General features: G+C 54.3%; 5 protein-coding genes across 5 annotated transcripts; 4 read left to right on the top strand and 1 right to left on the bottom strand.

Annotated features, from left to right (window-relative positions):
- Nucleotides 1-132: 132 nt before the first annotated feature.
- BDP55DRAFT_173404 (uncharacterized protein) lies at nt 133-663 on the top strand. Its single transcript, XM_060565765.1, has one exon. The coding sequence runs from the start codon at nt 272-274 to the stop codon at nt 551-553; it is 282 nt and encodes a 93-aa protein (XP_060428811.1). The 5' UTR covers nt 133-271; the 3' UTR covers nt 554-663.
- On the top strand, nt 657-5,278 carry BDP55DRAFT_583951 (uncharacterized protein). Its single transcript, XM_060570855.1, has 4 exons — nt 657-2,098; nt 2,156-2,920; nt 2,985-4,179; nt 4,239-5,278. Exons 1-4 carry the CDS (start codon nt 1,015-1,017, stop codon nt 5,011-5,013), a joined length of 3,819 nt encoding a protein of 1,272 aa, XP_060428812.1. The 5' UTR covers nt 657-1,014; the 3' UTR covers nt 5,014-5,278.
- Nucleotides 5,279-5,907: 629 nt separating this feature from the next.
- On the top strand, nt 5,908-7,165 carry BDP55DRAFT_632870 (uncharacterized protein; the record flags this gene model as incomplete). The annotated part of the gene is made up of 2 exons (XM_060572479.1): nt 5,908-6,058; nt 6,189-7,165. The coding sequence occupies 2 exons, from the start codon at nt 5,908-5,910 to the stop codon at nt 7,163-7,165; spliced, it is 1,128 nt and encodes a 375-aa protein (XP_060428813.1).
- Nucleotides 7,166-9,987: 2,822 nt separating this feature from the next.
- Nucleotides 9,988-11,899, top strand: BDP55DRAFT_553741 (methylenetetrahydrofolate reductase; the record flags this gene model as incomplete). Its single annotated transcript, XM_060569320.1, has 2 exons — nt 9,988-11,686; nt 11,742-11,899. The coding sequence occupies 2 exons, from the start codon at nt 9,988-9,990 to the stop codon at nt 11,897-11,899; spliced, it is 1,857 nt and encodes a 618-aa protein (XP_060428814.1).
- Nucleotides 11,900-12,716: 817 nt separating this feature from the next.
- Nucleotides 12,717-13,933, bottom strand: BDP55DRAFT_553840 (acyl transferase/acyl hydrolase/lysophospholipase; the record flags this gene model as incomplete). Its single annotated transcript, XM_060569330.1, has 2 exons — nt 12,717-13,374; nt 13,443-13,933. 2 exons carry the CDS (start codon nt 13,931-13,933, stop codon nt 12,717-12,719), a joined length of 1,149 nt encoding a protein of 382 aa, XP_060428815.1.
- Between the last annotated feature and the right edge of the window lie 724 nt (nt 13,934-14,657).

A 14,657-nucleotide genomic window follows, 5' to 3' on the forward strand; every position in this document is an offset into this window, starting at 1 on the left:
CGGCCACCACCTCAGCCTTCCTAGTTGTACGGATAGAAACAGTATGTGGATTCTAGAAAGCACCCTGCAAATTGCCTTGTCATGCTGTATCCGTGTGTGCACTAGGATCAAAGTCCCCCAGGGTCTGCTCGTACTTGCGATATTGCCATCCTGCTCTTGTGCCGATTGGCATTGACGAACAAGTCTACACAACTTGAGCCAAGAGAAGTATGATCATTGGGGACATGGAATCTTAAGAATGTTTTTATCTTGACCAAACTCCCTCGATGATATGGGAAGCCGCCGGCCAAGTGACGGCGCCCTATCTCAGCTACTACTGCTTACACTCCGCATCCCCTCCGCCAAAACGCGAACCAGCCTTTCCCATACGCAGACGCACAAGGAAGAGACGCCGGCGCAAGCACAGACTCGTAGAGTATGTGGGGGGTGTGATCCCTCTGCCCCCCTCCGTCCGAAGGGTGTGCATAGTGAACTTGTCAAAAGACATGCGACTTGCGCCCTTCTGATGACACGACCCATTGTAATCCCGGTCTGGCGAGCCAACCATTGGTGACTCCGACTTGGACGCTTCCTCGAACGCCAGAATCCATCTGGCTTGATCCGATCTACTGAGCGAGGGAAGGATAGAGCTTTTGAATAAAAGATTTCATCGCCTAGAACTCGTTTGTCCCAATTTGTACCCTTTTCTTTTACTTATACCCTTTTTTCAATTTGCCTCCGTGGGACTTTGGATTTGTCACAACTCCAAACAACGCCCGGGCCTAGTTACCATCTCGACCGTTCTTGGTTGTCAACTTCTCGTCAAGAAAGATTACACGGAGCGGGGCTGACCGACGCCCTTCCGGTCTCTTTGACGACTGACAAGCAGCATCGACATCGACGCGACACATTGGAGCACCACCACGCCCTATCGATCTGCAATTCCAGCTGCAGGACATCTCTCCCATGCCATTCACGCCCTTTAGGAAGTTTCCCAAATCAGTCCGCGCCCTGCATTAAGGGCCAGTCAGTACAATGACAACCATCCCTGAGGACACCGGCATGGACGAATTCGTCAACTGGGAGGCGGCTGCTACCGAGGTAGGCAACATCTTCAACATGCCCACCCAGGACGTGCCACCCACCGATCCCAATCTGGACCTGGTCTTGGAGAATGCCGACGATGACGACTTTGGATTCGTCGCCCTCGAGCACTTTTCTGGGGAACTTGCAGCACCAGGAGCTGGCCTGACTGGTGACCCCCTCGAGATGATTGACACGCAACTTTCCAGTGCCCAGGAGGACTGGTGGTTCGCTCCCGAAACACCATGCAACAACTGCATTCTTGGTGGCTATTCGTGCAAGCAAATCAAGGAGGGAAAGTTCAAGTCGTACTGTACTTCGTGTGTTGCCCTTCGCAGCGAATGCAGCTTGGCCGAGCACTTGCCTGGCGGCCTGGCCGACCTCGACACATCCGATGCCATCCCTTCCCAAAACCCCTGGCCCATCATGGGTGACCACCCGCGCGCCGTTCAGGAAGATGACCACATGGACCTCCTGTCATCTCTGAATGCTTGGCCGGCTATGGGTGATCACCCTCGCGGCACCCTCGAGGACAACGTTCTCGCTGCTGGTCTGCCCAGCTCATCGACACCAGACCTGCTGAGAGGCATGACCGCCTCAGCCGACCAGCCTGCCATGGAGGCGGCGCAGGTTAAAACGACTACCCCGGCCAAAGTAGGCGCCCGTTTCTCTCGCGAGTCTGTCCGCATTCTGAAGAACTGGCTTTCCACCCACACACGTCACCCCTACCCGAGTGACGAAGAGAAAGAGATGCTTCAGCGCCAGACTGGCCTCAACAAAACCCAGATCACCAACTGGCTTGCCAATGCCCGTCGTAGGGGCAAAACGCAAGCACCTCGCTCTACTTCACCTCACCCGCGCAGCTACAGCGGTGCCATTGACATTCCTCAGAGACGAGGAACTCCTGCGCCGGACGGCAGAGTGCGCAACATGAATCCCCTAGAGCGTTGGGTTGACTCCCCACCGGAAAACGAACCCGCTACTGTATCTGCCATTGCTATGGCCGTTGCATCGAGTTCCAGGACCTCATCATCAGGTATGATTATTGCTGTCTGAGGCACTACCGTGCATCATTAAGCTAACCTCCTTCCAGGTCTTACGAGCCCTTATAGCTTCAACTTCACCGACGATGGATCAGGCAAATCTCTCTGCAATGCTTCCTCGGCCAGCTCTCTCGGAACCTCCCACGGAACTTCCCACTCTAGCGGTGGCTCGTTCGCGTCTGCCTACTCCCATGCCTCCCGTGGCTCCTTCGGATCATTCGGGTCCTTCAACCGCGGCCGTAGGCGACGCAGGAGGCGAGTCGGCACCAAGGTTGAAGAGAAGACCGCCCTCGCTGCTCCTCCCAAGACCTTCCAGTGTACATTCTGTACCGAAAGTTTCAGGACCAAGCACGACTGGCAACGGCACGAGAAATCCCTCCATCTCTCCCTCGAGAGGTGGGTGTGTGCTCCTGACGGGCCTATTGGACTCAACCCGGCGACAAATCAGCTCGCCTGTGTGTTCTGCGGCGAGGCCAACCCCGACAACGCCCACGTTGAGAGCCACAATCACTCTGCGTGTCAGGAACGGCTACTCCAAGAGAGGTGCTTCTACCGGAAGGATCACTTGAACCAACACTTGCGCCTCGTCCACGACTGCAAGTTTGTCGACTGGTCCATGAAGGCCTGGAAGGTCGCCACACCAGAGATTCGGTCACGATGCGGTTTCTGTGGTGTGGTTTTGGACAGCTGGGGTTCGCGAGTGGAGCATATTGCCAACCATTACCGTAGTGACGGAAATACGATGGCGGATTGGAAGGGTGACTGGGGTTTTGAAGCACCGGTGCTCGAGATGGTCGAGAACTCGATCCCGCCATGTATGCACCGACCCCTAAGCTATCCCGTAGACAAGCTCCCAAAGTCTAACTTGTGGTAATACAGATCTCATTGACAATGAGCGCAACTCGCCCTATCCGTACAAAGCCAGTGGCGCCCCAGCCGAGACCCCTCGCAACGCGTACGAGCTGATCAAAATCGAGCTGGCATACTTTATGCAGAACCACTACGATAAGCACCAGACCCTACCGGACGATCGCCAGATGCAGCTGGAAGCCTGTCGTATCATTTTCGCCTCTGAAATATTGTCGATCCGAGAGATCTCATCCGAATTCTCCTGGCTGCGTGATCTGATCATGTCAGATGAGGAAGTCAAACTATCAGCCAAATACGGTCCTATACGTCAAGCGGCTGAGAACAGACTGTCTTCCCTGAAACTAGCCTCCAAAGATACCATTTTCCAGACTTGTCCTTTGGAAAACCAGCTTCACGAGTTCGTCAGAGCGAAGAGGCTACTGGGCCTCACCGCTATGGATGATGAGCTGCAGCAAACGGCGGCAGAGATTGTTGGACGTGTCGAGGAGGTTTCAATCAGTCCTTCGGATCACATTGCCAGCTGGCTCGTAAGGTGTATCTTCTCCTCGACCAACTGGCTCGCCAACTTCCGGCAGCGAGCCCACCTGCCCAGAACCGAGGACATTGTGGTTGTCAATGAGCGATCGACCGACACCACCAAGATCGACTCGACTATCCACAACTACAGCAGACTGGAGCACTCCCTGGCCGACTTCATGGACAAGCAGAGGGCTTTGGGGGTCGAGCCCGACGATGCAGCCCTACAGCGAGAGGCCAGGATGGTCATTTACGAATTCGACGACGGCTGGAACCAGACCGCCGCCGACAACTTGGAGTGGCTCGCGGCCTTCAGACAACGCCACCAGCCGGCTTCTGCTTCGGGATCGACTCTGACCACCTCACCCGAGTCCCAGAGTCAGCAATCGCTGCAACATTCTGGCTCCGATATTTCGCCTGTCAGCTTCCAGGCCACCAACACGTTGAACAACATCCCTTCCTTCTTGACTGCCGACACGGCCGCGGCTTACCTGCCACCCGATCAGGCTGCCCTACCTCGCGGCGTCAAGACCGGCCCCTTCTTCTTGAACGACGCCAACTGCTACCGCCGTCTGGCGCGTACGCTGAAGAAGTACACCGTGGCGGCCATGTCGGCCGACAACCCTCACAGACACACGCCGTCAGATGCTGAACTGCAGCTCCAAGCACGCCTCATTCTCTACGATGAGTAAGTCCGTTCCGAGAACACATAAACGCAAAAGTACCGTGCTAATCACACCCCAACAGCGACGACCCATGGAACCAAACCGCAGCCGACAACGCAGAATGGCTCCGCCGCTTCAAGCGAGACGCCGGCATCATCGAAGAGCCCGGCCCGGGTCTCCCGCCCGGCGACGCATGGTCGCTCGAGCAAGGCGGCACGGGTTTCGCGCCCCCTTACGCCTTCCCCAAGGGCGACATGGCGCCCTTTAGCGAGAAGACGACCGAGGTGCCGATCCGCAACGTCAAGTTCTTCCAGACGGACTCGAGCATCACCAACAAGTACCTCGAGACGTTCAAGACGCGGTACCCGAAACCGGCCACCATCTTTTGCGCGCGCGAACTCGAGGACGGGCTGGTGAAATTCGTCGAGTCGGAGATTAGTCTGACGGGGTCGTTCCCCGATGACGAGGCGATCCGGGCCAAGGCGAGGGTGATTTTGGGGTCAACTGAGACGGCGGCGGACGATGCTGTTTTGTTGGGCAAGTTTAAGGGGTGGATGATGACGAGGGGTCAGATTCCGGGGCAGCAGTCGCAGGCGCCGGTGCTCATTCGTCCGCAGCCTAGACCGCTGCCCACGCCGGCATCCATGCCGGCGTCCGCATCGGCGTCGACGTCGACTTCCGCCCCGACGGTGTCGCCCGCCCCCGCCGTATCCTCAGGCATGGACCTGACGCTCTCGGACGCGGAGATGAATGACATCCTGCAGGACATGAACTTTGACCTGAGCGCGGCTGACTTGGAGGGTCTTGACATGGCCATGGGAATGGACTTCACGAGCGGCGCAGGGCCTGCATGTTAGTCATTCGGGTGATGGGACGCAGCTACCGCGTTTCCCAGACATGACATTGATGAACCGATGGAGACAAGCGTCCAGTGTTGTTCACTTTCGAAATGACGGCTTATAATATGGAAAGAAAAGCACGTGTAGAAAGCCTGGCGTCAGGGTTTGACCAAAACAGAAAAGTAAACGTAACGGAATCTTGGAAATGGGATGGCGGGAGTTTGGTTGCTATTGTTGGATTTTGAACTTGTATACCCAATCAAAAAATCTCATCACAGATAGTAAAGTCTTTCGGTCATTTGATTTTCCCGTGTGCTTTTTGTCGTCGCTCTCGCCTCTAGCCAGAAAGTGTGATATTATCTTGGGTCATCTTCGTGTCTGGTGCCCCCCTGTCTTCCTCGCAGCTCTAGCAGAGACGAAGGCAACGAGAGGGAAAGCCCGGGTCGCGAGATATGCTTGTACTACTTTACAAAACCATCATGTTCAAGTAGAGGTAGGCATAGAGCGTACGATGGTGTCTGTTTCTCCTTAGTATAAAAGTGGCTTGGTGTAGGTTGGTAAGACCATGGACGACGCTAGTATCACACTGTGCCCGAAACTGTACTGGTCTCACCATTCAGCAATAATTGTTAAGGCACAGGTGGGATATACACCAACGAGTCTACCCGTTATGCTTAGACCGTAAACATAACGCATGTTTCGACACTGTACCGCATCCCTCATCGCTCAACGACATGCTTACACCTCATCGTCCGCTTCCGAGCTCAATCATCACTTCTCTCCACGAATCACCTCACTGCAGCCCAATAAGTCTTTTCAATTCATACCTGGAACAATCCCCGGGGTACCTGGACAGCATCATAATCTTACCCCTCGCTATCATAGAAAAAACCCTCTTGGCAGCGGAGCACAATGAGCTCGGCGGTTCCCACGACTTACAGCAACCGTCCGAGAACGCGGCAACGACTCCCCAAAGCACCTCCCACCCTAGACGTGCCAAACATTGACGAAGACGCACCGGAGAGGAAGCGGATGTTGAACGTCCTGGCCCAGCGCAGATACCGTACGTTGTTTTTCACCGCCTCCCCCCCCATGGTGCACTCTCATGCAATGGTCCTTTGGTGTGGCGCATCGCTGTCACATCTCGACTGCATCAAAACGGACTCACAGGTTTACTGACTCTGGAAGGATAGGCGAACGCAAGAAACAAGACCGCCTCGCCAAGGAGAAGAGGCGCGCTGACGGCCCAGAGCGCCGGGTGTCTGAGACATGCGTCGATCACGGCGGCTCTCCTCCTCCTCCTCCGGCAGCGGCAGCTACTGCTGTTGCTGCTGCTCCGCCCGTTCCCGATGCCACTGACCCGATTGAGCAGATGATAGACCGCCGCCTTTCAGTGAACGCTGATCCGGATAACGGCGCTACTGTGGGAGTCAATCTGGACGCATCTGCGGCGTGGCCAGCCGATCTCTCAGATGACAGCTCGATATCGGAGCTGCTGTACGGTACGGACGCATCAATGTTCGACCACAACCCAAACAGCGGCGAGACCTCAATGGCGGTCATGCCCAGCCCGCCTTCAACAATCGACCCAGCGTCCCTCATGGACAGCGGCGCATCGCTCTCGCCACCAGAGTTCCCCGATAGCTACCTCCTGCCCCTGAGCGATCTGAAGCTCCTCACAGGATTACTGCGTGTAGCCACGCGCCTGGGCTCCGAGTCCGTAATGTGGGATCCTTTGGCGACGTCGCCGTTCGCCCTGGGCACGGGCACGCCGGTCGAGCAGCTGCCCGCGACGTGGAAGCCGACGGCCGGGCAGGTCCTGGTGCCTCACCATCCCATCATGGACTTCCTCCCCTGGCCCGACGTCCGCGATCGGATCATCAACCTGTTCAGTCTGCCCGACGGGGCGAGGCCGCCTGCGGCCCGAGGGCAGCTGGGCCTGGTGAACTTTGCGTATGACTTGGAGGATTCCAGCGAAGGGGCGCGGATCTGGGGCGGGGACCCGTATGACGCGTCGTGCTGGGAGGTCGGTCAGGTGCTGTTTGAGAGGTGGTGGTTCTTGTTTGATAGGAGTGTTATTGCGCAGAGCAATAGGTGGCGGTCGTTGAGGGGTGCCGAGGCGTTGCAGATGCGGCCCGGCAGTGTGGTTGATTTGGGTGATGCCGTTTAGGCGTGTTGCAGGCTGTAGACGTGTAGAGTGCATGTAGACCGACTATGAGGCAAATCAAGAGTCTAACCAACACTATTGGCACTGCCGAGGGTCATTCTAGACCTTATGACTTTTTAATCTTCTCTTACTTACTCGTGAACAGCTGACAAATAACATCCAAACGGAAAAGGTCTATTGCCACTATTGATGCTGTTTTGAGCTGAGACTTACTAGGCATTAGTATCCAACTCCCATCTCTGTCCCTCTGTCCCTCTCCCTCTCTCTGTCCCTCTATATCTCTCTCTATGCCCCCCTATCTCTTCCCCTCTCTCTCCTCCCGTCTCTCTCTCTCCGTCTCCGAAGGAATGGGCGAGAAGAAGCATGCGTAGCCGGGCTGAGGTTAGATGCGCGACATGCAGTAGACGGGCGGCCGGGGTGGTGTACGGAGTCGTAGAAGGCGAGATGCTTGGCCGGAACTCATTGGCTTCGCTTGAAAGCAAGATGCGGGGAGCAAGTCAATCAGTCACTCCGAATTCAAACGTTTCACAGAGTGGAAAAGGCCTGGTGAGCTCTCAGTGGCCGATCTGGAAAAAGCGTCGCGCGTACTATGCTGTGCTACCAACATGTTTCGCTCCGTGTGTGTAACGAAGCAATACTTCAGAGCTTTGCGCCGTTGTCACCATCGGGCTCGGTTGCACTGATTCGGGGACATTGGCCGTTGGTGTGTGACGGGGGGTATGTCGAGATCGCCCGATGTAGTATCAAAAGCTTCCCGATGGGCTAACTGTATCCAGTCGAAGGGCATGACACAGAATCCCATCCATCGTTTTGCAGGACATTGTTGTCTCTGCCATGTGAACGACTGAAGCGCAGCGGAAGTGACCAACGGACGTCATTCCGAAAAAGGGTTCCCGGGATGTACTGCCCAACAAGCCTTTGCGGCGACTTGATTTATACTTTTGGGCGAAGGAATTTGGTGTTTTGATCTCCCGCTTTTCCCGGTTTCCCGTTTCCTGTTTCCCGAGATTTTGGGAAACGTTTTGTTGGTTTAGAGAGTGAGTGTAGGAAACTTGAGCCAACGGGGTGCAACTTGCCAGCCGTTTCAGCGACAGATGCGCCAATCAGAGTAGTCGACAGTCCCCCCCATCCGTGTGTAATCACGTAATACGTGGTAGAAACTAAAACACAAAAAGATCGAGTAGCAGAAGGGTGCGGTATCTGGAGAAATGGACCCCTTCTTGGAGCTATGAAGGCTTGTGGAGGACGAACAGTCGGAGACGTGTGGGCTCTGTGTGGAGCGCGAGAGGCGCCAGAGGCTGGAAGTGGCCGACCGCCGACGACGGACCCGAGGGGCGGGAAGGGAAGGCCCTGGTTGGAATAAACTTCCACGGTGCGAAAGCGGCTGGCTTGGTTGGTGGTGTTGTGGGTGTGTACCCGTATGTGTGTGTGTGTGTGTGTGTGTGTGTCGGGGAAGCATGAGAGAGGGTTATGACTTGTGAGGGTGCAGCGTACCTGACGTAGGTCGTCCGGTCTGGCGGTGAAGGGATGAGGCGGGCGAGAAAGTATCCGGTCCTTTCGTTACCTCAGGCACATGCCATCAGGACACCTATTGCAGTCACTGAAGTGAGTCCTTGCCGGAAGGGACTTTGTAACAGATGAGATTCACTCACACAATGACCTTGATTTATGCGATGAGAACACAGTTGACTGAGACGGGAATTCCAAGAAACACAACGTTTTCGTACCTTACAGACTGAGGGTGAGCACCTTTACGGGGACTTGACAGTTTTTCTGCCGCACCCCGCAGTTGCACAGGGCAGGGACGATCACCTCATCGATGGAGGGTCACTGAGAGTAGTAAGGTGGGGGGACACTCACTCACTCACTCTTTGGGAGTCTCAGAGTCGCTCAGAGTCACTCTCACACTCACTCTCATTCTCGCTCTTACTCATAGGTACTCTCATAGAGGAGTCAAGACTAGCGGTTCTCGGTGCGGTATCCGTACCTCCCATCCATGGATGATGGATCATGGATCTCAATGAGGCCCAGTGAAATGTACCTACCTCAACGCAATGGAGGGGCAATCGCCAATCATTGGCCCCTCTTAATGCTTAGGTTCCCTCCTTGTTCGGAGCTCTGATGCAGCAAGAGCGTGGGTTCCAGCATTTGGAGGGGGGGGGGTTCTGGAACTGTATCTACGTACCTTTTACCCTCCGTCACTTCTCTTCTTCTTCTTCCCGGTCTGTTACTTTCCTAGGACCAAAGGTAGCACATCTCGGCCGGTGCTGCAAATTTCCAAACTTCTTCCCCCCTTCATACCTCAAAAGTCCAATTGCTTTCAAGTACCTCATTTTTTCTTTTCTTGGGACTACTGGGAAACTTGTCTACCGCGCAAATCCGGGGACCGGTGTGCTAGGAGAAGACGTACCATACGATTTAAGCCAACGAGATTGTTTGGTAAGTTCTTGACTTCTTATTCCCCTTGCCTCAGAATGTCTTGACTTTTTTTTTCCTGGCGTTCCTTAAACACGCGCCTTTTTACCCCTCCACCATTCCATCTTTACCGCCCGCCATTTCTCTCCCACCCCCGCTACCTTCTAGCCTCTCCGCCACTTTGTCTCCCTTGCCCAAGGCCCTTTCACGCCACTTCTAAATAGCTTCAGTTTCCCGTACATGCCATCCGCTCCCTCAACCTGTTCTCCTGTTTTGCTTTCTTCAGTCAATTGAGTCTGACAAGCTTGTCTATAGCATCCGGCGACTCTAGCGAGCCCTTTGGCGGCCATATTTCATATCTGCCCTGTCCCTGAACTACTCAGAAAACTTCCACCCGTACGATCGCCAATATGCACATCAAGGCTATGCTCGACGAGTCCCAGAGGACGGGCGAGCCCTCGTTCTCCTTCGAGTATTTCCCTCCCAAGACGGCTCAAGGTGTCCAGAACCTTTACGATCGTATGGAGCGCATGTACCACTTCGGACCCAAGTTCATCGACATTACATGGGGTGCTGGTGGCCGCATCGCCGAGCTCACCTGCGAGATGGTCCTCCAGGCCCAATCCATCTACGGCCTCGAGACCTGCATGCACTTGACTTGCACAGATATGGGCCTGGAAAAGGTTAACGATGCTTTGCGCAAGGCCTACAAGGCCGGCTGCACCAACATTCTTGCCCTCCGTGGCGACCCCCCAAGAGAGCATGAGAAGTGGGAGGCCACTGACGATGGCTTCCGCTACGCAAAGGACTTGGTCAAGCACATCCGTGCCACCTACCACGACCACTTCGATATTGGTGTTGCTGGCTACCCCGAGGGCTGTGACGACAACAAGGACGAGGAGCAGTTGCTGGACCACCTGAAGGAGAAGGTCGATGAGGGCGCCACCTTCATTGTCACACAGATGTTCTATGACGGCGACAACTTTGTTCGCTGGGTCGGCAAGGTTCGCGAGCGTGGCATCACCGTCCCCATCATCCCCGGAATTATGCCCATTGCCACCTACTCCAGTTTCTTGCGCCGCGCCAAGCATATGAACTGCAAGGTGCCCGAGGAGTGGATGAAGGCTCTGGAGCCCATCAAGAACGACGATGTTGCCGTTAGAGAGGTTGGTAAGGGTCTAGTCGCCGAGATGTGCCGGAAGATTGTCGCTGCCGGTATTCACCACCTGCATTTCTACACCATGAACCTGGCCCAGGCCACCAGAATGGTTCTCGAGGAGCTCGAATGGATGCCCACAAGCGACCGCCCTGTGAAGCATGCTCTTCCTTGGAAGCAGTCTTTGGCTCACGGACGCAGAGAGGAGGATGTCCGTCCCATCTTCTGGAAGGGGCGCAATAAGTCCTACGTTCTTCGAACCCAGGACTGGGACGAGTTCCCCAACGGACGCTGGGGTGATTCTCGGTCTCCCGCTTTTGGTGAGCTGGATGCCTACGGCATTGGCTTGACCGGTACGAACGAGCAAAACAGGAAGAAGTGGGGCGAGCCCAAGTCAGTCAAAGACATAGCCAACATCTTTGTCCGATACCTTGAGACGGAGCTCGACTCACTGCCCTGGAGTGAGGCACCTCTCACAAGCGAAGCTGATCCTATTCGCGAAGAGCTCATTGGATTGAACAAGCGTGGTCTTCTGACCATCAACTCTCAACCTGCCGTCGACGGCGTGAAGTCAACCCACCCAGTGCACGGCTGGGGACCGGCGAACGGATATGTTTACCAGAAGGCTTACCTCGAACTCCTAGTCCACCCCGATGTGTACCATGAGATCGTTGCCCGCGTTGAGAAGAACCCTGACATGACCTACTACGCCACCACCAAGAATGGCAACCTGAAGTACAATGCTTCAAACGACAGCCCCAACGCCGTTACGTGGGGTGTCTTCCCGGGCAAGGAGATTGTCCAGCCCACCATTGTCGAGGGTATCAGCTTCATGGCCTGGAAGGACGAGGCTTTCCGCTTGGGTATTGACTGGGCACACTGCTTCGAGGCTGGGTCTCCCAGCAGAACCCTTGTCGAGCGTATCATGAACGACTGGTACCTCATCAACATCGGTGAGTCCTGCTCGTCAGTCTGAACGTGTCGAACGAGAATGCTAACATGATCCAGTGAACAACGACTTCCACCAGAAGACGGCTCTCTTTGACTTGCTCGAGGGCCTCGAGGTCAAGGAATACAGCGACATTCCGGCTGAGCCCCAGACAAATGGAGCCGCCAAGGAACAACAAACCAACGGCAGTGCTCCTGCCGCAGTTGCGGCGAACTAACTAAAGATTCATTCTGACTTGTGTTTAACACACCCCCTTTACTACTATTTACTTAAGTATGCATCATGAGCGGCGTTTTCAACAGGGCAAAAGGGGGTAAACTTTGTTTTTTCAACAAAAAACTTTTTACAAGTGGGCATGTTTTCATCCACGGCATTTCAGCGGTAAATGCATGGGGTGAAACCAAACACACAAATGACACCACACACCAAAAGTCAAGGAGAAGCGAAAACCGGCAGGAAGGGAAAGCAACGGAGCAAATGCATATATCTCAACGATACCCCCCATACAAACGGACCACATGTTTCTTTTCCCCAACGAGAAGAAAAGGTCCGGGAGAACCACACAAACCAGAGAGCAAGGAGTTTCAACACGGGTCTTTTTTTTATTGAGAGACGAATTCCCTTTTTATTTGTCAACAAGCGTTCAGAATTCTTTTTTCACGTTTGGATAGCAGCAACGCACGCCGTGTATGCTATGGAATGGCGGGAAATGACGACGGAACGCAGGAAGGAAGAAAAGGATGATCACGACTGCAGCAGGAAGTGATCGCGGCGGGTAGGAAAGGGGGAGACGAGTGGCGAGGACGGATCGATGGAACTTGTGGACTGGTGTCGTCATCTAGTCTATCTTCAGAGCCAAATCAACTTGGGCTTGACTGTTCCCTCAAACCATAATTCTGGCATCGAATCAGCCTGCCTTGTGATGCGTTCTAGCGTGATGAAACTGTGCTGGGTTGTGTTAAGGATGGAAGTACGATATATTATCAATGGGTCAAATCTGGCTTCTTTTCTACTTATTTATCTGCAGACTAAATCTAGCAGCAAATCGCATCAACCGCTTGCTCGAAATATTTATCTCCAGCGGCTTGCTTAATATACTCTGTAGCAAGCTTCTTCAACAACTTCATCTGCGTATAATCCGCCAGCCCAATCTTATTCTCTCCAAGCGTCGGGTTAAACCTAATATACGCCGTCTTAGGCCCCTTTTGCCTGCCATTAAGCGCCGCCATATGCCTCGAAAAGTCCTTCCCCTTGGCCTCCGTATTCGTAGCAAATGCCATCACCGTCGCCGCCACCCCCGTGAGCCGGAACCAAGAATCATTCGGCGACTCGGTCTTGTTGTAGCCCGTACCGAGACTAATCACACACGAGATCCTGGGCTCCTCGGCGTCTTCTTGTGCTTCGCCCGGCTGGACGAGGTCGTACCGCGCGTTCCACAGTTGATCGACGGGGTTGTTGTTCAAGAGTCCTCCGTCCCAGAAGGTGAGCGGCTTCTCTACGCCCGCAGGCCACTTGACTTCGGGGAAGTACGTCGGGGCGGCGGAGGTTGCCCTCGTCGCGAGGCTCATTGTGATTTGGTCTCCGTGGCTCTTCATGAGGTCGTTTACCGTCGAGCTGGTGTACAGGTTTGTGTTCTTGTACGTCTTCATCAGGACCGTTTCTCCTCTGTTCTGGGCTGTCGTACACACAAGCCTTTTGATTCATGTGTTAGAAAACTTGAACGTAGTCTGAAGGTCCATGAGGGCTTTTCTTCAACTTACAGCTTACCAGCCGCTGGGTGCTGAAGCAGAGCCTCCCCCTTCAACCGTTTGTCGTCCTTATCCAAGCCGTGAAGATCTACAACTCTGTTGATGGCGGTGATCAAGGACGCGTCGTCGAAACGACTGCTCTGCACCATGGTCTTGCTGTTATTTACCCAGGACGAGAGCGTATCGCCGAGGAAGCCGATGCTCCAGCCGTAGATCTTGGGCTTGAAGACGTCCTCGGCGATGATGTCGTACTGCGCAATGGCCTCGCTGGCCGTCATGCGGAGTCGGAACAGCATGATGCCGATGATGCCGCCCGTACTGGTGCCGGCTGCGAGATCAAAGTAATCCACGGGGAGAGGCTCCTTGTCCAGCTTCTTTCTCACTTGAATCCGGCGCATGAGTTCTTGGAGAATGAGGAGGGAGACGACGCCGCGGACGCCACCTCCGTCGAGGGCGAGGAGGCGGGCGCCGTTGGGGTGCTTTGTGGCAGGGGATCTAACCATGATGGAGGTTTGACAACGGTATCTGTAAATGCAATGAGAAGGAGATGATGATGCTTAAAGCTGTCTGTTGGTGACTTCGTCGAGGGATCAGGCCGTCATTTTATTTATATGTAACAATTGCAAACGCAACTAGACAAGTGCAAAACCGCATTCGTTTCCTCGTTTTTTCCTATAAATCTAGATCTTTCAGTGGCGGCTTGCGATGAAGCTGAGGTAGCCTTTACACGTCAATATCGACCTGAGCTGAGACCGGCCATGCCGGGGTGCTCGTTCAGCTCGCCTGCGTGCGAATCGCACTATCACCTGCGGATGGGGTATTATTTGATAGACCCATGTCGGAATGTTCTAACAAGGGCAAGTGCAACTCCGTTTCAGCAACACTTAGATGCTTAGCTCGAGTGATTGCTTCTCATATGCTAACGTAGTGGAATGTTCGCTCTCAATCGCCCATGAGGCAGCCAGTTTCGGGATTTTAGGTCTTCTAGAGAAGGAATGGCGAGGGATAATAGCGTCCGTCTGGACTCTGGGTAAAGAGTGACCGCATTGCTACCTGACAAGGGGAAACGTAGACCTACACGTAACTTTTCAAAAGAATTATTGTAAAAGGAAAGCACGAATATAGAAACATTCAATTCGCTCTGTGTTATCAAATGACAGCTCTCACTCATCATCACTCATGTTCATTGTCGACGCATCACGCGAAGCCATAAATATAACTTCGTTG

The sequence above is a fragment of the Colletotrichum godetiae genome (assembly GCF_030913485.1).
Source record: "Colletotrichum godetiae strain CBS 193.32 chromosome Unknown BDP55scaffold_24, whole genome shotgun sequence".
Taxonomy (NCBI): domain Eukaryota; kingdom Fungi; phylum Ascomycota; class Sordariomycetes; order Glomerellales; family Glomerellaceae; genus Colletotrichum; species Colletotrichum godetiae.